This window comes from Phalacrocorax aristotelis, chromosome Z (assembly GCF_949628215.1).
Source record: "Phalacrocorax aristotelis chromosome Z, bGulAri2.1, whole genome shotgun sequence".
NCBI classification, from domain to species: Eukaryota; Metazoa; Chordata; class Aves; order Suliformes; family Phalacrocoracidae; genus Phalacrocorax; species Phalacrocorax aristotelis.
In genome coordinates, this window is record NC_134311.1 from 17,064,023 (window position 1) to 17,087,361 (window position 23,339).

Consider the following 23,339-nt stretch of genomic DNA (forward strand, 5'->3'; position numbering starts at 1 on the left):
ATTGCTCAACAGCTCTCAAAAGTGATTATGCAGAAAATGTTTTTGATTTCTATATTTCCTCTGAAGGGCTGGACTGCAAAGGCTCGCAGAGCCCACAGATGTGGACAGAAGCAGGAGAGGTATGGTGAAAGTTTTGCGTAGCAGATGTATTCACTTGGAGGAACTGCTGGCTGGTGGGCCAAAACCAGAAGTTACCATTTTTGAAGGCTTCTCAATTTCTCTCTAATCAAGACAGTATGGTACCTGACAAAGGCTGACAAAAGGAAAGGAAGGGACAGAATAGAGGAGGAGAGAAATAAAAGTTCACCCCTAAGAATGGATGTGGGTAAGGATAGTACTGTGAGATTGAGGCTTGCTGCCTACATGAAGAAACGGCTGAAATGTTTGGTAGTTTAGAAAAAACCAAATCCTAGCTATTTAAGTTAGTAAACATTTCAGGTTTTAATTTTTCAGTCTCTGCTCACTGCCTGTGTAATGGGCAACATACTCCCACAGGAATACTCTGAAGATAAAATTCATCAGTGCCTGTGAAACGCTTAGATTTGGTAGTGACGAGCCTCAGAGTAAAGCTTGTGAGGAAGCAACTCTTTTTGTCTTCATAGTAGGGTTGTAACGGCTTACAATAATGAAGTACAGAGCTAACTGTTAGGGGACCATAAGGAAAAAACAGTGTCTGTAACCTTGCAGTCAGTGCTCCTTGGGAAGAAGGCTCCTATGGAAACATTAGCATGTAACCAGGTAATTAAAGAAGGCAAGGCATGTATACATAAAGGGTTGAAACAAGTTCCATGTGTAAACTTATCTTTGATGTTTCTGCTGTTCAGGTTCTTGACTTTGCAACCTTTATATCCTTCTCATATAGCATTACAGAGGTGGATTTATTGGCTGCAAAGGAAGCGATGGCTGCAGTTTCCATTAGGATATGTGGGTAGCTTCCTTTCCTCTCCCTTAGATTCTGACTTAGTAGCATAAGGTAGAGTTGACACCTATTACACATTTGTTGAATGACACACATTTCAATACCCACACTGACAGGGGTGAGGCTTGTCTTTAAAACGAAGTTTTGGTTTTTGCAGTAATACAGTGCAACCTCATATGTGATTGGCTTTTTGCAACCATCCTAAGTTTTCTGGCAGCATTAATTGTTTTCCAATTTATTTCCTTGACTGGTTTTCTCTATTTTGGGTTATTTTTCCACCCAGATTTACTAGTCCACAGTTTTTCAAACTGAAATCTCAATTAGTTAAAAATCCAGGTACTGTGTTTTTGTATTTGTATTACTCCTTGTTGCCTTTGCCACAAAAATATTGGAAATATGTTTCTGTGGCAACAAATCTCAGAAGCACTGGAAAAATAAGTCAAAAATTCCTCAACCTATAAATACATTACTTTGAATCAGAGAAGCTAAACTCCTTTCATACCTTTCTTAATGAGTGATCAAAAAAGAGAAAATACCTCACGTGTCATCTTGTTTGCCCTTCATTTTATTCCGCTTCTGAGCATACTCAATTGGTGTGATAAATTACTACTTCAAGGTATTTCAGAGAGCTGATTTGTAGTCCAGCCACACAAGTGTTAAAGGCAAAGGTTTAAATCTCAGTGAAGTCAGAAAACTGGTCAATCTACTGAAAAATTATTAAACACCTAGGTACTCTGCCAGGTTAGTACACTTGCCCAAAACCTAAAAAATTTTATACATATCATATGATCTTTCTAATCACAGCAAATAAAATCATGGTGAGATATCTTAACATGTAATGTCAAAGGGTAGAAAGGAGGACCGTGGGAACTACCGTCCTGTCAGCCTCACCTCTGTGCCAGGGAAGATCATCGAACAGATCCTCCTAGAAGCTATCCTAAAGCACATGGGGGACAGGGAGGTGATTGAGGCAGCCAGCATGGCTGCACCAAGGGCAAGTCCTGCCTGACCAACCTAGTGGCCTTCTATGATAGTGTGACCGCATCAGTGGACAAGGGAAGAGCTATGGATGTCATCTATCAGGACTTCTGTAGGGCCTTTGACAGGGTCCACCACAGCAGCCTTCTCTCTAAATTGGTGAGATACGAATTTGATGGGTGGACTGTTTGGTGGATAAGGAATTGGCTGGATGGTTGCATCCAGAGGGTAGTGGTCAACAGCTCAATGTCCAGATGGAGATCCGTGACGAGTGGTGTCCCTCATGGGTCCATACTAAACCAGTACGGTTTAATGTCCTCATCATGGACATAGGCAGTGGGATCGAGTGCACCCTCAGCAGGTTTGCAGATGACACAAGGCTGAGCGGTGCGGCTGACACTCCAAAAGGATGGGATGTCACCCAGAGAGACCTTGACAGGCTTGGGAAGTGGGCCTGTGTGAACCTCATGAGGTTCAACAAGACCAAGTGCAGGGTCCTGCAACTGGGTCGGGGCAACCCCCGGTATCAATACAGGCTGGGGGTGAAGGGATTGAGAGCAGCTCTGCAGGGAAGGACTTGGGCGTACTGGTGAACAAAAAGCTGGACATGGGCCGGCAGTGTACGCTCACAGTCCACAAAGCCAACTGTTCCCTGGGCTGCATCAAAAGCAGCGTGGCCAGCAGGTCGAGGGAGGTACTCCTGCCCCTCTACTCTGCTCTGGTGAGACCCCACCTGGGGTGCTGCATCCAGCTCTGGAGCCCTCAGCACAGGAAGGACACGGAGCTGTTGGAGCGGGTCCAGAGGAGGCCACAAAAATGATCTGAGGGCTGGAGCACCTCTTCTATGAGGACAGGCTGAGAAAGTTGGGGTTGTTCAGCCTGGAGAAGAGAAGGCTGCGGGGAGACCTTATTGTGGCCTTTCAGTACTTCAATTGGGACTATAGGAAGGATTGGGGTGACCTCTTTACCAAGGCCTGTAGTGACAGGACAAGGGGTTAGGACACCCTCTCCTAAGGGAGTCGCCCTCACCTCCCGGCCTGCCGCCGGCCTCGGCAAAGGGCGGGGAGGGGCGGGCTCCCACCGCCTCCCGGGCCACCCTCCTGTCACGTGGCGGGGGGCGGGGCGGCCATCACGTGAGTGAGGGGGGCCGGAGCCGGCGGCCGGGCTGGAGGGGAAGATGGCGGCGGAGAGGGAGCCTCCGCCGCTGGGGGAGGCGCGGCCCGCCGACTTCGAGGAGCTGGAGGAAGGCGAGGACCTCTTCACCAGCACCGTGTCCACCCTGGAGGTGAGAGTCCGCCCGCCACCGCGGGCCCCGAACCCCGCCGCCCGGGCTGGCCGCCGGGCCCTCCCCTCCGCTGCCTCCCCGGCAGGCCGCCGGTGCCGCGCCGCTGGCCGCGGCCCCCGGCCCCCAGCCCCTGACCGGGGCCGCAGACCCCCGGCCCGGCCCCGCCGCCTGGCGCTGTTCCGGCAGCGGCGGCTCCGCGGCGCTCCCCTCCCGGCGGGCGAGTGGCCTCGGCCCTGCGGGGGCTGGCGGTTCTCCCCGGGGCGCCAGGGGAAACCGAAAGTCTTTCCCCAAGTGCCGCTATGCCGGGCCGCCGCTGTCCCGCGCCCTGACCCTGTCTTGTACCGCCGCGGCAGTGCTTCCCTCGACACACGGCGACAGTGTCGCCGGTGTCCCCGTGTGTCATTCCCTCCCCCCCCCCAGCTGCTGAGGCTTTGCGTGGGTTCGTAAAAACCGCTTTATGCGCTAGGCCCCTTCCCGGGGATTCGCCCCCTTCCCGGTGGCACAGCCGGGACGTACGCGCTACCCCGGGCAGCGGGACCGGCTGGCGCGGCGCCGCCTGCGGCGCTCGCCCCCCGCCCCCGAGCGGGGCCGGCCCCGGGACAGGGCACGCCGGGCAGGCGGTGGGGAACCCGCCGCTGCTCAGGGAAACTCGAGTCTGAAAGGTCTGAAAACCTCTGGGAAGCACATCTCCAAACTGCGCTTGCTTTTTGTGTCACGAGTCTGGCACAAAAAAACCCCAAACAGCTGGATGCGTAAGTAGGTGCTCGATATGAAAGATGTTTGCATCTTCATTCGTTGTAGTGGGGGCTTTTCTTGCTGAGTTGTTGTGGTCGTGTTTCACCTGTGTGTTTTGCCAGTATCTTCTAGAAGAACTTCGCTCTTCCTGCACACAGTTGACCATTTGAAAAGAAAATTGTTCCTGTTCCTCTTTTCCTGAAGAGTTTCCTGTCCCTGACCTTTATAGCAATAGGATTAGTGCATGTTTCTTTGTTTTATTCTGGCTGTTCTCTGTCGTTAACAGAAAAGGCCAGAATACAAAGAAGCTCTTAAATGTACTTTAAAGTCACTTGCCTTTTCTCAAGCCGCTTTATTTTATTTCCGTTTTATAGATGAGTAATTTGTGCATTGGTAGAAAAAGATACATGGAAAGATGCTATGAAGGCATAGCAAATGATGTCAACCTGCAGTTGACAAGAATTGTATCAATAGGCTTCTGTGCATCTGCGTGCGATACAGTGTATTATTCGTGTTGTTTTCTGTGTGCTAAGGAAGACTGCAGTTTAACATAAGGCATGTCTTTACTGATACGATCTGGAATTAAAGCTAGAAGAGATATGAGTTAGTGTCTAAATCATAGTTAAAATGAGAAGTTCTCATCTTAATGATTAAAAATAGTTACTGAAAATTTCTCTAACTGCAAAAACTGGCAAAAAAAAAAAATGCACTGCGTATTGGATGGTTTGGCCGACTATTCCATTGTACTGCTTTATTTTTGTAGACAGTCTATTTGGAAGAAAGTAGCAGAGTAGGAAAGGGAAGCCTCTTTGCTTGAAGAGAAGCTTTGAAAAGCCTTGTCAATAACACTTTTTTTGATGTCTGATCAGCTACAGTGTTTAGGGAAGAGCCTTGATCTTGTGGTTTTCTGGCAAATTTGGAAGGAAGAGATCATGAAAACTGACTTTGAACTTCTCAGTAGCTTGAATGTAGATCATTTAACTCAAGTGTATAGGGCACCTTAGTCCAGAGAACAAGTGTCTCATGGTGTGGGCCTCATTAAACTTCTGTCTTGAGTGTTGTTTTAACCCTGTAAATATTAATGAAGTAGCTGTTTCTAAATAGCAATGGAGGTTCTATAGTAACAGCAGAATGGTGTCATGCTTATTGTAGATGATCATGTATTTGTGTGCTGATATGAGAGGAGGAACCATGGCAAGGGGTGGTGAGGTCAAGAGCCAACTTATATGAAGGAACTGTGGTACTTTGAAAGGGTTCCCACCTGGTTTATCCTAGAGCTGTCCGTTTGCTTTTTGCATGGTTAATTTCAGCCCCGTCCTATTTTTTTCTTGCTTTCATTCTCTTTGGAGCTCACAAAAGGCATGATGTTCCTTTCTTACCTATTGATTTGGTTGTACAGTGGAGAAGCTATAAGATTTCTAGTAGGTCTTCTGAATAGCTTCCATGTTCAGAAAGTCTCCATTTAGAAAGCAATGCTAACTCATCTAAGTTTGTTCTGAAAAAATATAAACTTAATCTATGTTATGAACAGCAACTCTGAAATATTTAAATACAGAAGGGCTTACTGACTTGAGTGGCTTATCTGTATAATCAAATGGAGAATATTGCTTATTTCAAGTTGAATTCTGTGAAGAAAAAGAAGCTGAAGCTTCAGCTTTCTTCAAACACATACTAAAAGTCAATGTCCTGAATTAAACGCTCTTAATTCTAGAATATAAAATGTTAAAAGATCACAATGAGCTGTAGCACCTGGCGTTTCTGGGTTGGGGCAGGAACGTTCTAGGACTCAAAAACTTCCTGGGTGACAGGGTATGAGGAGGGGCTTCCCTTTCTGTGTACATAGGGCACCTATGAACTCTGGGCACCAGGCCGGAGCAGCAGCTTGCCCAAGTTGGTGGGATGCTCATTTCCCTGTTAACCATTCCACTACTCTTCAGCACTGTGGATATCTATTTGGTTTTGATTGTGCCAATCATACTGTAGTGTCTCATGGTCTGCCTCCATTAAACTCATGGTCACTATGTGGTCTCTAGCTGCCAGAGTTGCTTTCATCAACGAGAGCAGCCAGGCAGAATCAGACGAATGGTCTAAGCCAAGACTGTGTTCACAGCGATATTCAATGGTGTATGCCATGTGAAGAATATTGCTGATGATTATATGTATGTGCTGGTGTAGTCACCTGCAGTGCTGTCCCAGCTACCAGGCTTTTGTAGCTCAGGGACTTCCTGAGCCCTAGGTAACATTACAATATTAATAATCTTCCATGGACTTCTCTACTTGCTAAATTTTCAAGTACATGGTTTTTTGTGTTATTAAAAAAAAAAAAAAGGCACCCATGATATATACAACAAGAAATTCTGGAAGTTGACTATGTCTTACGAGAAGGATCATCCTCCTTTACAAGGTTGTAATGAACAAATTGCTGATTTGCTGTGTCCCCTGCCACTATTAGGCGAGACTGCAAAAAACTGTATGAAATTAAGTTTTGATGACGTATATGGAAAAAAGTGTGTTAGATTTTCTGAAAAACAATGTTTAGTGTAACTCTCACTTCATCATTTCCTCCCTCTTCCTCCTTGCCTTAGCTGCCTTCTCTGCCACCTTCCTTGTTTATCTGTTGTGCCACTTCTCACTTCCCTAAACTTCTTACTCATTTCTGTATTGTCTCTCTCTGTCTTTTGTAAAGCAGGTGCCATGTGAACATGTAGCTGAGCTGCCACCTACTCATTTCAACTGGTATTTATAGTCCTGTTTTTGTAATGAAAGAATACATGGAGGGACTTGAAAACAATGAGTAAGCAGTAGATGTGGTAGTCTGTCAAGGACTGTCATTTAGGGCAGGGTGTGTATATAACTTCATTGCCAGTTTATGTCAAAGATCTGCAATATGCATTTGGTTTTTGCACAGAAGGCAAAACATTAGATAGGCACAGAAGTCCAGGTGTCTTTAATGATATCCGTTGAATTTAAGAGTGACAATTACAGAGGAAGCGGTAAAGACTGCATTGGAATATCTGAGAGGAAAATATTAAGCCCTTCGACACTGTACTGTATCTTTGCAGAAAACTAAGTCTGTATCGAAGATTAATTGCTGTAAGTTTACTTGAAATGTGTGTCTTGTTCCTTGGTGTTACAGCCTGGATTTAATGGAAGCATGCAGGCATTTGTTCTAGTGTGATTGCTTGTGTCCTATTACTTTCTGCTGAAAACATTTCTGCCTGTTGACTGTCTTCTCTCTGCCCATGCTGTGATCTCTGAGCTTCTGTAACCCCGTTTCAGACAATCAGCCGGGTTAACTCAAAAAGCTAGAATCATATGATGGTCAGCTTTTGTCAGCCCAGTGTGTTCTGACTGAAGGAGGCTAGGAGGGCTTCAGGCAAGTTGTTGAACTGGTTTGGGGAGGACCTTACGATTAACAGAAGGGAGGATGTCCAAACATCTCAGGGAGGATATCCAAACATCTCAGGCTATGATTTCATCCAACAACAAATGTGAGAACTTGTTCTTGTTTCTTCATATGTCAAAGCTATAAAATACTTAGTTATTACTGTCAAATGTAATGCTTAATAAAGGAGGGGAAAATTGAACTTGTTATTGCCAATGTGAATTAGAACAGGCCCATAGGCCTCTCACCAGAAATGTTTTCTCTAGGAAACAAGTAAAGCAGAATCCTAACTGTCCTGCGTACCCAATGGCCAGGACATGCAGGTCTCTTGATTGTTGGATGCTTCACCTGACTTACTTCCAACTCGGGAGTCGCTCAGAAATTTTGCAGGCATGAATCTTTCAGGAAATGGACGTGTTTCTGACAGTTTGTGAGTTGTTGGCATCAAGTAAGTTTTAAAATCTTTACACAGCTGTGCTGTCCATGTGTGTCTGAGCCATGAGGCTTTTTCAGTCTCGTCTTCCATTTCTTGTCTGATCTTCAGACTTTCACTGGGCTAACTTCTAACTCCTCTGACAACCATCTTAACTGCTGTTTGTTGTGGTTTAGCCCCAGTCAACAATTGGGCACCACAGAGCTGTTCACTCACCCCTCCTCCCCAGTGGGATGGGGGACAGAACCAGAAGAGCAAAAGTAAGAAAACTCATGGGTTGAGATAATAACAGTTTAATAATTAAAATAAAATAGTAGTAGTAATAATGTAATGAAAAGGCAAACAGCAAGAGAGAAAGAGAGGTGAAACCCAAGGACGGGGGGGTGGGCGGGAAGTGCTGCGACCGCTCGCTACTCACCAACTGCTGCTGCCAGTCCGTGAGACACAATCGCTGCTTCCGTCAGCCAATTCCCCCCAGTTAATATACTGGGCATGATGTCATATGGTATGGAATATCCCTTTGGACAGTTTGGATCAGCTGTCCTCGCTGTGCCCCCTCCCCTCCCTGCTTCTTGTGCACCCGGCAGAGCATGGGAGACTGGAAAAGTCCTCATCTAGTGTAAGCACTGCTTAGCAACAACTAAAACATCAGTGTGTTAGCAACACTATTCTCATACTAAATCTAAAACACAACACTGTACCAGCTTCTGGGAAGAAAATTAGCTCTGTCCCAGCCAAAACCATGACACCATTTTAGCTGTACTTCACAGAGGTAAAAGATCAAAGTTGGGGTAGTGTCCTTTAGTTTGCACCTGTAGTAGGGTGTAACTGGAATAGCTTAATATTCCAGTTTGATTGCATGGGTGCTTTTTCTGAGAGGCTGAATAGCACCCTCTGACCCTCTGTGTAAAATAATCAGATTATTAGGAATTATTTACTCCAATTTCTGATACATTCAGGACTGTGGCTTTCTGGGTTTTCATAGCTCCCCAAGAACTATGTCTGTTTTCAAGATAAGAAACTAAACTTTGAAAAACTCTTAAAAACAAGCTGAATTTGTGTCCAAAGTTACAGTAAGTGTTCAGAGCATGAATAATTAAGAAGTTTCTACCCATTGTCTTCATACAAAGCCCCAGCTGTTTATGAAGATATTTAACCCTATCCTTAATTTATTTTGTCTGAGAACAACAGCTGTTTAAAAATAGCAAAGAGCCACTGAAAGACTGAAAGATTAATGGGCCAGGAAATACTTTATTCAGCTGTCAGCCTGTTGCAGTTTAACTCCAGTTGCAGCTGAGCCCCACACAGCCGCTCACGCACTCCCCACAGCACAATGGGGGAGACAATCCGAAGGGTAAAGTGAGAAAGCCTGTGGGTCGAGGTAAAGACAGTCTGATAGGTCAAGCAAAAGGCACGCATGCAAGGAAAGCAGAAGGAGGAATTCATTCACTGCTTCCCATCGGCAGGCAGGTGTCCAGCCATTTCCAGGAAAGCAGAGCTCCATCACGTGTAACGGTTACTTGGGAAGGCAAATGCTATCATTCCAAACATCCTCCCCATCCTCCTTCCCTCCAGATTTTATTGCTGAGTATGGTGTAACCTGGTGTGGAATATTCCTTTGGTCAGTTGTGGTCAGCTCTCCCAGCTGTGTCCCCTCCCAGCTTCTTGTGCAATCCCCAGCCTCGCTGGCAGAGCAGTGAGAAACAGAGAAGGCCTTCATGCTGTGTAAGCACTGTTCAACAATAATTAAAACGTCCTCATGTGAACAATATTGGTTCAGTCACAAATCCAAGCCATGGAACTATACAGGCTATTATGAAGGAGATTAACTCTTTCACAGCCAAAAACAGTACACAGCTGAAAGGATATTTTAAAGCAAAGACATGCTACCTGTAAATCATTCCTAAAACTAAACTTCACTATCTACTATTATTAAAAACAGAACTTAAGATTTATAAAAAATATAAATTTATTATATCTATAAAATAAATAATACATAGGATACCTGTTTCAGTGGAAATCTTCCGGTAAGAGTCACTTCTAGACTTTGTGTCTTGTATACAAAGTATACCAGCTGCATGAATAAGCTTTGCTTCTTGAGCTTTCTGAGGTTCTCTTACAGCCTGTTTGTTTGAGTTCTCTCCTTTTGTGAGTATTCTCCAGTTTCAGTTAATGGAAACCAAGGTATGTGAAATTTGGAGGAAGCTGTCTGTAACTGATCCTGTAACTACATCTGTGAAGCCTGGTGTCTCGTGCAAAATTCTTGGCTTTCTTGACTAGTGCCAAGGGCAGGATCTTTCCCAGCTCTGTAACAAAGAGAAGCTCCGCAATCCTACCAGGACTTGGTATCTTTCTTTGTATTTATGGCTGTTCCCAGGACGCCTCTGTTCCTTCTTCAAAGTGGGAATGGCTTTGTGTTGTCCTCTGGTTAACTTGTTACCTGAGGCATGCAAATATTTGTTTTCTCATAGTATGCCATACCTTGATTAGTTTAAGTGTTCAAGGCGAATCTTGTGTCTGGTAGAGTTTCTTTTTGCAATGAGAAGCCAGGGATAGTCAAATGTAGTCATCAGTAACCAAACTAGCTAACTCAAATAAAACTGAGAAGATAAGCTGGGGGAATAACTTGTAGGCGTGAGTATTCTCAGAGGGCTTTTTTCCACCAATCATTAATCAACAGCAGAATTAAGGGATAAAGCTGAAAGCCATCTGCTGTGTGCAACAAGTGATCAGGAAAGCTTTTGTTCCCTGTGCCTGGCCATGCATGTTACAGCTGTATTTCATAGAGGGGAAATGACAAACATAGCCTTCATGTCATGCTGCATCTGTGGTCGAGTAGAGCCCCCACTATGTCATAAAACTCAGATATATCAAAATGTAATTGGGCTGCTGTTCGAAATTGAGTAGCAGCAAAACTGGTTCAGAAGGAGGGTAACGTTTTCATGAAGAATTGCTGTTACTGATAAAACTTCAAACTGCCTGAACCTCACAGGGAAATCAAGCATTTCTGTGCTCTGCTTTTCTAGCTGAAGTACAAGACCTAGAACTTGCAGCTCTACATAGTACTGCCTAGAGAGACAGACTGTTTTTTCCAGAATATGCTACTTCTGAGTTCTCAAATCACTTAAAACTGTTAGCTATTGCATGGGACGCATACTGTCTATGCTATAATTTGTAGAGTAATGAAGCGTGTCAAGTGGTGAGGTTTTCTTGAATTTCCTAGTCCATTTGGTCTAAATTAGTTCCAAGTCTTGTTATAGAACTTAAGGATAATACTTCAAAGAATGAGCAAATGCACCTTTATTACCCCAGAGCACTCTGTTTGCTGTGGAATCATTTTGGCATGGGTTTAGTATGACATGAGAAGTGCACATGTGGATTCGTTGCTTGTAAGGTTATAAACTCTACTACCTACATACAGTTCCCATGTGTTCCTGCTTTGACTTTCTTTGGAGGCTCTAGGGCGAAATCCAACAAGCAGTTTGAGAGGCTGCTCCTTTTGTTGCTCATCACTTTGGTTTGTTTATTGGTTTCCCAACTTCTTTTCAGAGAGTGTTGCAGCCTTTGACAGAGGGAAAGGGATATAACCTGTTCTGTCATTTGAATGGAGCAGTTCCTTGTTGCAACCGTAACGTGGTTTAGAGGAATATAAATTTTCTGGTATTCTTGTATTTGCTTTTATTTTTCTTCTGCCTTCAGCAAGGAAAACCTTGGGCTAACACCTTTCCAGATTGAGAGTCTTGATTTCATATGTCATCTGAAAAACAATTCTTACTGTGTCTGAATTTGTCTGGCAGGATTTCTACTGTTTCTTGCTTACCTCCTCTGCACCAGAATTTCAGGTGACTGACGTCTGGATAGATGTGGGGGCCAGGATCTTGCTCTATGCTGCCTGAAGTAAAGCAGCAGTGTCATACTCCATGTCAGGATGTACACTGCTTTTAGAGAGCCGGCTATAAGGAAGGCCTCTCTCTTAGAACTGTTGCCTCTGCTGCGTTGATGAGTGTGCAAACACAACCCGGACAGATTTTTTCAGTGGCTTTTCAGTATTTTGGGGGCTTTTTTTTGTGTGTTAATCTTTTGTAGCCTGTGGCATTTGTTGAAGTGTAGCCTGAAATGTTTACTGTCTCTTTTGAATTCTGGTTCTGAACTTAAATTATGACAACTCTATGCAAAAATGAGGAAGCAAGCAGTGACACAATTTTTAGCGGCTGCTTTTAAAGTGCATTCATTCATTAGTAAATATGATGATGCTGAAAACTTTTTAGCTAGCTATCTTGGGTGAACCTGTGAGCAGTGAGTCTTGCACATTTTCTAGAACTATTTAACAACCATAGTTGATACTTATGCAACAAGGGTTTTCTAACTGAAGCACTGATCTTTGGTTAGGTGTGTATTTATTTTGTGAGTAAGCTATACATTTGGTAGCCCAGCTACAGTATTGCTTTAATTTTCCTGAGTGTCTTCCAGTATTTCTCTTTTTCACAGGGCAAGTTCTAGTCTTCAGTAATTTAAAAGAACTGTATCTATGGCAAGCCTAGCTTTTATGTCATTACAGTGTGACCCTAGGTGGGAATAATTCCCAAATTCAAGCTGTTGCAAAGATATCAAGACTTCTTATGGCTGCAAGCAGCCTTGGATTGTTTGAATGGCATTAATGCACTCTTTTAGTCTCTGAAAAACTGGTATAGAACCCTTGGAAATGTCTTTATTAATTTCCTTCTATGCACAAATCAAAATCTAAATACAAGGCTTTGCAAAAGGAACTTAAAAATCAAATTACTTTCACTGATACTAATAAACTTATTCTAGATATTTCTGTAGCAGCTTTTGTTTCATGTTAATTAAACTTGAGGAAATGGGTGACACTATTTCTTTTTCTCTCCAACAAAGAAATGAAAAGAGCTGTTGACTAGCTCGTATCCTTTGTTCATTGTTACCATGGTAGGAGTAGGAAATGGAAATAGCTGACAGGGTTTCCTTTCTGTACATCTTGCCTTGTTTCTTTGCCATGAAAGAATGCTTGTTGCAATAATTCTTATATACTGACACATGGCAACTGGTTCTCTGCTACTCATTTCACTTGTTTTTTTTAAACAGTCAAGTCCTTCATCTCCAGAGCCAGCAAGTCTTCCTGCAGAAGACCTCAGCACAAACTCCAATGGTCCAAAGCCGGCAGAAATCATGCTAGATGATGACAGAGAAGACCTCTTTGCTGGTAATTGCTCTTTTCTTCTCATGTATTTGCATAAACTCTTTTTCTCTTGGACTGGAAGTAAAGTCCTTTTAGGGGAGGGAGGGTTAAAACCTTTTTATGCTGTAAAAGGTCACTTTTTTTTGACTGTGAGGAAAAATGAAGCAGTAACCCAGCAATGGAAACTTCAATTTTAATTTACGCAATTTAGTATTGTAAGAAATCTTAATTGTTGCTTAACCTGTTGAAGGTATGCTTCCTGGAAAATTCATTTAGTAATGAATTAGTGCTTCTAGTTGTCATCAGTCATTCTTTCCTGAGTTCAACATCATGTATTTAGTTGAAGTCCTATGATCTTCTGCAGTATGTTGTCAAGGTTATGAACTTGCAGAAGTAATACACTAAAAAGGAAAATTAGCCGAGATTCTTCTTTGCCCAGAGTTGTTTGTTTTACCATTGTTAACATATCTTGCTATTGATTTATATATTGTTGTAAAACTGTTTTGAAGTGTAGCCTTTCATTTTAAACTCAAAGTAGAAAACTTAATCTTGCTTAGTAGTGGAAATAAAGTGATATGTGACTTCTTTTCAGGATTATATTTGGTTTTGTTAAAATTTTGTTGGCAAAATTAAAATCAGGAATATTTTTTCACCAGATTTGCCCATGTTGTCTTGGGTGTAAACACTTCCATTACACTCTTGATGTTACTTTTTTTTGGTAGCGTAACCATTAATTGCTCTCTCATATTGCATTAGTGGCACTTTGAGGAACTTATTTAGTAGGAAAGTTTAGTTTAAATTTCTAAACAATTTGACAATGACGTATGGATCTTTTTCTTAAGGGACATTAGCATTAGGTTCGTTTGCTAAATACAGGTTTCTCGGTGTGTACGGTCAATGCATAGCGTGGCAGTGTTAGCTGGTTAGTGATGTGTTCTGCTGACAGTGATAACAGTATTTATCGTTATGTAATTAACAATACTCAAATCTGTGTAAAAACAGGACTTAAGTTACATCCTAGTTTTCTGCTTAATAAGCACACATTAGTTGTCCCAATCTTTTTTCGAATTACAAAGTAGTATAATTCAGATCATATTGCAAGCTGGAGGGTATTTCCTTTTTCATAAGTCTCATAAGACTACCTTTTATTGTGAAAAGGTAACAAACTGGCATATGGGACCAGTCTTATCATTTCACTAGTGCATGATTCTGTCTGTATTACCTGACAGTACTACATGTTTTGGAGAAAGGTATGTGAAAGTTTTGATAAATAATCAGTCAATAGATATCACACTTCTAATGCTTCATAATCAGTGTTGGGTTTCAACTGTCCTACTGTGGATTATGGTTGATGTCAGTTACATGTGTAGGAATATTAAGTATTCAAGAAAGGAGGTGTGATATTTGGAGTATCTTATGTACGTCAAAAGATGGTTCTGAATGCTGCTTCGCGGTACTAACACTTTTCCTATGGAGTGAGTCAGTGGGCAGTTTGCTTTGAATACAGCCCCCATCTCAACTTCATTGATTCCCCGATGTAATAATACAAAAAGAAACTTCATAGCCTTTAGTTCTGGGTGTTCTGTATACATAGGTGTACACATGCTCATTACCTCTGTTCTAAACTTACTAAACTTACATTTGCATATATTTGAACTTATCTTTGCTCACAACGCTGTTAAAATCTATTAACTAGTTTATTAACTCTCTGAAAGTGCTTTGAAAAAGAGGGAGTGTAAGGAATAGAGGGTAATCCTACTTTTGGGTTTATATTACCTGAGCTTATGACTTACAAAGACCAGCAGTGATTTAGCCACAAAGCTCTCTAGTACTCATAATTTGGTTACCTAGCTTCAGTATATGAAGCTGGCTTTTTATAACCATAGAGCCATCTGGCATGGATATTTTAGGAAAGCCAGTTCTCCTTTGGATAATATTAAGAAAAAAGGTGGCTGGAGTAAATATTGAGGGGATCCAGACATAGGAACAAATGTTAGCAGCCAGATTGTTTCAACTGAAATGAATGCTGTGACGAAAACACACAGAAGTGATTTAATGAGTCTGAGTTTTGCGATGGAAGATATTCTTTTAAATGCATGCAGCACTGAACTGAAAGTATCTAATGTACTGAATGTCTAACACAACTGAGACTGGTCTATTAAAGGGCAATTTATATATAGACTGAGGCTAGTACAAACTCTCAAATGGGGGGAAAAACCAAGTGTGATTTATGGAGCCTAAGACAGAATGTAACATCTTTCACATAATACAGTTGTACCCTAGTGATGAACTTCTGTCTTTGTATCACTGTCAGCATAGGCATTCTCAAAAATTATTTCCAATTTGTGTTCCAGTGCCATCCACTCACGAGTGTAACCATTTTTTCTTTCTTAGGACTGCTTTGCTAGACAGTGATGTTAATCCATCTGATTAACTTTCTGATACTGGTTTGCAATGAATAGAAACAATGTGAGAAGGCAGCATAACATGCTTGTTTTCTTGTTTCCAGCATGATTGCCTAAGCCTGGCTTTCTGTGAAAGCAGGACTTAATATACAAGTTGAGTGTGGCTGGGCTTTTTTCTTAAACATGTTGAAATTCCAAAGAAATCTATCATCGCACAGCTTATAGGAATGCATAACTGGAGAGGAAGAGAATAAGGTTCCACAGTTTTCTGACTTACATTGTTTCTTCATACTGAAAATTAGACACTATAAAATCCAGGTCAAGGAAATCCTATGGATGGCTCCTGAAAGGAGAGACTGACTCTTTGGAGCATAAATAATTCTAGTTTTGCAGACTTATTTGTAAAAAATTGTGATGTTATGCCTCTCTAGCTATTGTAGGCTTGATAAGTCTTTTTCATTATTTCATTTCATAATGCAACCTAATAGAAAAAGAGGTGGGGGAGAACAAATTCTGTGATTTCTTGTACTGTTTTAATGCTGTTCAGAATCTGGGGGGTTTTTTAGGCTTTTTTGGCTATACTTAAAGCCTCTTTGCTGTTGTGTTTCTGCAGTAGCTACAGGGTAGTATATGCAATAATTTTAGATACTCATTACCTTTTGTCTGGTGACTCATAAATGTTTTGCTGAACTATTAAAACTGGGTTTCAAAGGTGGAAGAAAATGTTTTACAGAACTGAGAACAACAATACTAATGAACGTGGCAGCGAAATTTACTGGTCTCCGCTAACAGATGGAAAACACAAACTGCCTTGCCTAACCCTCTTAAGGACTTTCACCCTTAGAATAAAAGTCAGTGTGTTGATATTTGGTCAAGATAGAATTACTTTATCTTATAGAGCTCTTACATATGGAGACTATATAGAATCACAGAATGGTTTGTGTTGGAAGGGACCTTAAAAATCAACTAGTTCCAACCCCACTGCCATAGGCAGGAACACCTTCCACTAGAGCAGGTTGCTCAAAGCCCAATCCAACTTGGCCTTGAACACTTCCAGGGATGGGACGTCCACAGGTTCTCTGGGCAACCTGTTCCAGTGCCTCACCACCCTAATCATGAAGAATTTCTTCTTCAATCTGAATCTACCCTCTTTCAGTTCAAAGCCACCACCCCTTGTCCTATCACTATATGCCCTTGTAAAAAAGTCCCTTTCCAGCTTTCTTGTACTTCAGGTACTGGAAGGCTGCTATAATGGTCAGTGGTCAAAATCAGGTAGTATTAGGAGTATCTTGAGGATCTTTGGAGTGTGTCTTAAAACCTGGCTGTCCATAAGCTTCTACTGTAGAGTGAAGAACTATATACTGAATTAGTCTTCCAAAATGTTGGCCTGAAGTTCTGTATGTGGCTGCAGAAATGTGCCGTAGACTGCCTGTGCAAGACATAGCTGTCTGTGCCTTGTGCCTCCGGTGCTCATAGACGACGAGCAGGACTCTGAAGTTATATCAGTGTTCTGTCACCATTTTCAGAGAAATGGAAAATTAAAATTTTTCCTTTTCCTTAGTCTGGTAAAGATTACTTTTTATGACGTTCTGCTTTTTCAGCTCTGACAGGTGTTTGGGGATGGATTGTCTTATGCAAATATCTTGCTTTTGTGTCCTGGCGGAACATCAATGCTTTGAGAGTGGTGATTTTGTTTGTTTGCTTTTGTTTTATTTTTCTTCATATACTGATAGATTTGTCTTAGTCTTTTTTCCTGGGAGTTGATACAGAAAAGGAGATGCTAATTCTATGGACCAGAAAAGACATGTACTTTAAGCCCAGCTGAAAATCAAAAGTTTATAGCTGATGGTGTCTGTCAGGCTGTTGTCATGTGGTGTGTCTGATCAGAAGAGTTTGGTGCAGATGCCTTGCTGCTTTTTTGAAGCTGGTTGTTCAGTTCTAGGTCTCTTCTGCAAGATACAAATGCATGAAAGTATGTGAACCTACAGCTTTGCAGTCAGAAGGGGGCCTAATTAGTGTCTGACTGTTCAGTTAAAACTATTTCTGTTCTCATTAAGATTAATCTTAGTACTCCCGGTATAACAGTGAGGGTGACGGGCTGTGACTTACGTGTGGTAGTTCTCACGATCAGTTCTGTTAGGGTATCTGTCTCTGAAATATTGCTACACCTGGAGAAGCCTTTTTTTAATAACTTGTCCTCCATTCTGGACAACGGTTTCTACTTCAGTTTAGTTCTGTGTTTATGTGATCACCTGAGTAAACTTTCAAAGATAATAAGCCAATTTAAACACTTGAGCCATGTCAGAATTTTAGAGGTCTGACATTTAGAAGTGTGACCAGTAAAAATAACTTACTCAGCTGAAGTGAGCTGCTAGTGAGGAATTGCAAACTTGCACTTTCTAAGATGATGTTTGACAAGTATTCGTAGTGGAAAGTAAAGAAAAAAGAGCTGTCTAATGCTGAGATCGAGCCGCATGCTTGAGTGCTGATAGAAACTTGGTGTAGTTGGCCATAGAATGTTAATTAAGCATAAATAGTTGTCTTCTGCAGCAGAATGAGATGTTTTCATGTTCCTTTGGCGCTAAGCGTCTTGACAGTGATCCATAACAGAGACTGTTCATGGATTGTAAAGTAGGTATTTATGTGTAGAAGTATTGCAGCATTAGATCGGTGGGAGTGCTTAATATGTGCTGATAACTGCCATAGCTGATATGAGTGTTGGATCTCAATGTTTTCCACCTAAAAGTTGGGCAAAGCAGTTGCCTCCTTTTATGCCAGAAGAGCTTATGTTTTTGAGAACTTCCCAGGAAAGCAATACATCTAGATTTCATTTTTTGTGCAAATACTAATACAGAATATTTAAAAACAAAACAAAACCCCTACAAAACCACAACCTAATACCTAAGTTTTCATGGGAAAATAAAAAATTACTAAATCAAGCAAATGTTTCTGAAAGTGCCATAGTTTCTACTCTGGAACCTACCAAATACATCTTTCCGTGGGGAAAAAACCCACAAAACAAACAGAATAATTGTCAATGAAACTTTTTAATCTGGGCCATGCCATCTTACTTCTCAAAGTGAAAGAATGTATATCAGAAGCAAAAATGCCACAGTTTGTCAGAACAAATCTGTTTCTTGGGAAATAGGTCTTCAGCTTATGTACCACACAGAGACTGCTTTTCTGATCAGAAAAATAGCTAGAAAGTGTAAGGCCTGCTGTTGTTACATACAGCTAATACATCTTTTTCCCTTCAGAATCTCTTAATAGTTGTCTTTTAAACAAAAAGCACAACATCCTTATTTCTGGCCTGCTTGTGCCTTCACCCCCTTCCACTGTCTTTTCCATTTCACTCTTCTAGATTTACATAATGTCCAGGATGCATGGAAACTTAGGGGTAAGAGGTAACAGGAGGGAGGATGGCATAAATTATCTTTTCTTCTTCTTAAAAGAACTGGCCTGCTGCTATCAAACAAACAGATAATATTTTCTCTGGGTAAGTTACTCCAGGAAAATAGGAGGGCTAGTAAGCAGCACCAAGCAACCCGGGGTCACACAGCTTTAGAAATACTGGTGCAGACAAAGTCTAATGTTGCTGGTCTTGCTGAAAGGAAACCTCCTTGCCTTTCCAACTGCTTCTTCCTGCTGCTTTCTGTTTTACAGAAACAATGCACCAGTAGCAGTATCTTCATCCTGATCTGCAGAACAGTAGCAGGGGGCTGATCCTGGCTGGAGTTCATGTGATACACAACTTAGATCAGTTCATGATACTAATGGGTGTGTGGATACAAGTCTGAAAAAGGGGAGTGCTGGGAAGGAGTGTGCTTCTGTTTCATCTAGTAGTGGTGCTGCTTTGTTACATTGAATTCATACTTTCTGCACAAAGTCATACTTCTACAGTAACAGGAATGTTTTCTCAGCTGATGAAAGTGAGAAGTTTATGTGCTTTCAATTGTTTCACAATTTGTTTTATAAGCGTGTCTAGAATTGGAAGGTACAGAGAAGTACTTACTGGTAGTTAATGCTTTGCTTCCCAAACACACCTGCTGGAATATAGCTGGTGACAGAAGAAGGAAGAATTGAATTGGAATGGCTTTTGTATTTTATCTTATACATATGCAACGTGTTATAAATATATAATCTTTTTGTGAGAAATGTTTTTGTGAAACAGTAATTTTTATAGCCTATATGTTGAATGCTGTTAACCACCAAAGGACAGAACTACCTCTTTTCTGTTTAAATATTTTTCTCCTGCCAATCTAAAAGGGTGGTGGTTTTTTTTTTGTGGTTTGTTTTTTGGTTTTTTTTTTTTTGCAAGTGCCTCAATTGCAAAAGCATGACTTCCCAGCTGATCTGAGGTTTTGAATTGAAGTTCTTTATTGATTTAAGATGCAGTATCATTCCTGTGGCATTTGAGGGTGGAGGGCATCAGCAGGGTTCTTCAGAAAGGCTTAGCAGTAAGAATTAACACTATGGTAGGAAAATAAATATTTTCAAAGAAAGCTTTTAGATAATCTTTGTTCATATTAAAAATGGAGAATATAAAAAGGTGCTCACTTTTAAGCCTAGTTTGAAAATAGTATGGAAATCTGTAATTTGAAATTAGGAAGAGCATTGCCAGCAGGTTGACAGAAGTGGTCTTTCCCCTCCGCTTAGCCCTGGTGAGGCCAAACCTGGGGTGCTGAGTCCGGGTCTGAGCTATCCAAGTCAAGGGGAGACATGGACAAACTGGATTGAATCCAGAGCAGGCCCATGAAGATGATTAAGGGCACGAAGTGTACAACACGTGTGGAGACTGAGAGAGCTGAGGCTGTTCAGCCTGGGGGAAACCTACAATACCTCCTGGGATGGAATGGAGAGGAAGGAGCCAGACTTCTCAGTATTGCCCACTTACAGGACAAGAGGTAATAGACATAAATTGAAGTACAGGTAATACATAGAGGAAAAAAAATGTTGTGGGTTTTGGTTTTTTTAGATGATGAGGGTGATTGAGCACTGGCACAGGTTGTCAAAGGAGGAGGTAGATTTTCCATCCTTGAAGGTGCTCAAAACTGATCTGTGTGTGGTCCAGAGCAGCCTAATGTAGCTGACCCTGCTTGAGCAGAGGGGTTAGGCTAGATTATCTGCAGAAGTCCTTTCCAAGCTCAGCAGTTCTGTGATATACTCCAAAACAAAGTGATGACAGCAAACTTTGTCAGCCGCAAGCCGGAAGGAGCATCTGCTTCAAATGAGCTTAAGGCATAGTGACATTGGAGTTTGGTTTTTTCATTTTGTTTTGAGCTTCAGTATCAAACAAAATTTAGGCTCACATTAGTCATTTCCATTCCTGAAATAGAGAAGTGTGGTTTTGTTAACTTATTAAAAACGTAAAGGATTGACAAAAAAAGTGTTACAGAAGAATGGGAAACAGAATTGGCTGACAGTATCTCTAAGTGGCAGCAGGAGTAAAGCTGAGTGGTTTTGATATATTGATTCTAAAAGAACATAATATTTTTTGCAGTAATAGATTATATGGTTCATTGGATGCTATTTCCCTATTTTTATGTTGCTAGTGGATTACAGGTGGTTCTGGAGAAGCAAACAATCCTGGGATTGTGGGACAAAAATGAGACTTTTTCTTTACACGCAGTATAAATATTTCACAAGTTTTAAAGTAGCTCTGATATTTAAAACTCCTCTTTTCTTGGCTGCTGAGAAAGGACTAGTTATATTCATTATATGCACCAGGCTTTAGAAAGTTTGGAAGAAAGATGGCGTATACTCTTTTGAAAATTGAGTGGTTTGTATAGGCAGAAGTTGCAAGCACAACTCTTTTCCAAATTGCATAATAAACCTTTCTGGTAACTTTGTAGAACTCAGAGTGGATCTGTTTTAGTGCTTTTTTTGTTAATCTGCTTGGTAAAGTACTTGCCAGAGGAAGTCCAGTTTTTAACAAGACTTGAGATCAATTGGGAAGTTAATTTTGGATTCAATTTACTATTCTGTGTTCAGTATTATCTTTTAAGGAACTGGAACTCTTGAAAATGCACATCTAGCGAGACCACACTGTTAATTATGTAAAGTGGAAGTGTGTTGTAAAGGAAGTATGTTGGTTGCCAGTGGTGAAAAGCAGTTAGTGGAAGAAAACATGCGGGATTTGTAGACCAGAGATTTAAATCCTCTTTAAAGGTAGATGAACTATCTGTCTGAAGAAAGTACTCAGTTTCTAGTGAGCTGTTTTAAGCTCCAAGAGGCCGAAGTTAGAAAGCAGTTAGTCTTACTAGTCAGAATGTCTCAACTGTTGATATTTCTATTTTATAAGTTGTGGGCTTTTGGCGGGGGTAGGGGTGTATTATGATTATGTGACTTCATTTAACACATGGTTTGTTCTGCTCAGGGTCCAGCTTATGTGACTAAATCAGCTGTTGTTCAGAGTGCAAAAACTGAAATTGATACAGGTGCTGAAAAAGAGCTGCTGGTGTGGTTAAAAAAAATCATTAGTTTTCGCAGTATCTCATGCAAAAATGAATGACTTATCACTTTAAAAGACCCTTTACCTAACTGTGTATTAAAAAAATTGCAATATTAATATTACTTTAACCCATTATGCACTAGAAGCTCAAATGTCACATCTAGTTTTAGCTATATATTGAAAGAAATTATCTGGCACAAATGGATGCTATTTACAGATGATCTTATTAAACTTGTATATAATAATTTTTTAGTGTGTGTATTTCTTTTCTTTGTGATGCCTCTATTGCACAAAAACTTCTTTGCTAACTTCAAATGTTTATCTAGAAGCAACAGAAGAAGTTTCACTGGACAGTCCAGAGAGGGATCCAATACTTTCGCCAGAACCTACTCCTGCAATGGCTCCTGTAACACCTACTACATTAGTAGCTCCCAGAATGGAATCGAAAATTGTAACAGCCCCAGTGATTTTTGATAGATGCCGAGAAGAGGTATGCAGTAAACTTCTAAATAATGGGAATGTCTTGTTTGTTTTTTGAAGTCTTTTCTTCTTTTAAAATTACAGTTCCTAAATGTTGACTTATGGGATCATCCTTTGCTAAGGAGAAGGGTGTAAAAGAAGGCCTATTTTGTTTACTTTGCATATGAAGTTTAGTCTGAATTTGGCTCATGGAAATACCATAACAACTCATTACTTAGGTGATTATATTGGAGATCTCTAGTGTGAGGAGTAAGATGCTCCATTCATTCACATAGATACTGTAGAAGTCTATGTAGGAGGAAGCCATGAGCTTGATACAGGAGAAATGTTATTGATGTATAATAACTCTTACTAGCATGGCACAGGTTTCAGCTTGATTTCTGAAGCTGTTGTTAATGGGTAGTGGAAGAAGCAGTTGCTAGCATTATCCTGCATGCTAACAACAGCTGAGGCTAATAGCAAGTTTAATGTTGCTATTTACATTTGTTGTTTCATTCGAAATCCGGGCATTGCCAAATGCCATTCATTCTGGAGCGTTCTTCTACTAGACAGTGCCTCTGCTAAATGAGTTTGCAAACAAGACTTGCCTGTGACTCGAAGATGGCTGCTTCCCCAGATACCACAAGATGGCATTGGATTCTGATTTCTCGTGTCTTCGGCCCTGGTGCACTGTCTCTTCTGCCATGATGTATCTTAAGATCTCTATTTTTATCAAACTTAGGTATATTACATGAAAGGTTACAAAATTCTGCAAAACTAGAGCTCAGGCAAGTATCAGAAAATTCTCTGTTACTTTTCCCTTCCCAAGCTCTTCTGCTACAGGTACAATTAATAAAAAGATTAGAAGCATATAGAAACATCACAAATGAGAGTGGTTCTTGAACCATAGAATCTGCTAGCATTGGAGGAGATGCAATGAACATAACCCTAAGATAAATATTTACTAAAAATTTTGAGGCAAACAAGTCCTGAGAAAAGGCTGCCACACTAAAAGCTTTTGCAGGAAAGCTTAAAATGAAAAACATAAAATCACTTAGGTTGGAAAAGACGTTTAAGATCATTGAGTCCAACCTT

At 41.2% G+C, this 23,339-nt stretch overlaps 1 protein-coding gene across 1 annotated transcript in view; it reads left to right on the plus strand.

Moving 5' to 3' along the window:
• Positions 1 to 3,016: 3,016 nt before the first annotated feature.
• The window catches only part of SNX2 (sorting nexin 2), a 36,301-nt gene continuing 15,978 nt past the window's right edge, over positions 3,017 to 23,339 (plus strand). Inside the window, exons 1-3 of the mRNA XM_075079795.1 lie at positions 3,017 to 3,182; positions 12,836 to 12,953; positions 22,112 to 22,275. Coding sequence (XP_074935896.1) covers positions 3,075 to 3,182; positions 12,836 to 12,953; positions 22,112 to 22,275 — 390 coding nt within the window. The 5' untranslated portion in view covers positions 3,017 to 3,074. The remainder of the gene's footprint in view (positions 3,183 to 12,835; positions 12,954 to 22,111; positions 22,276 to 23,339) is intronic.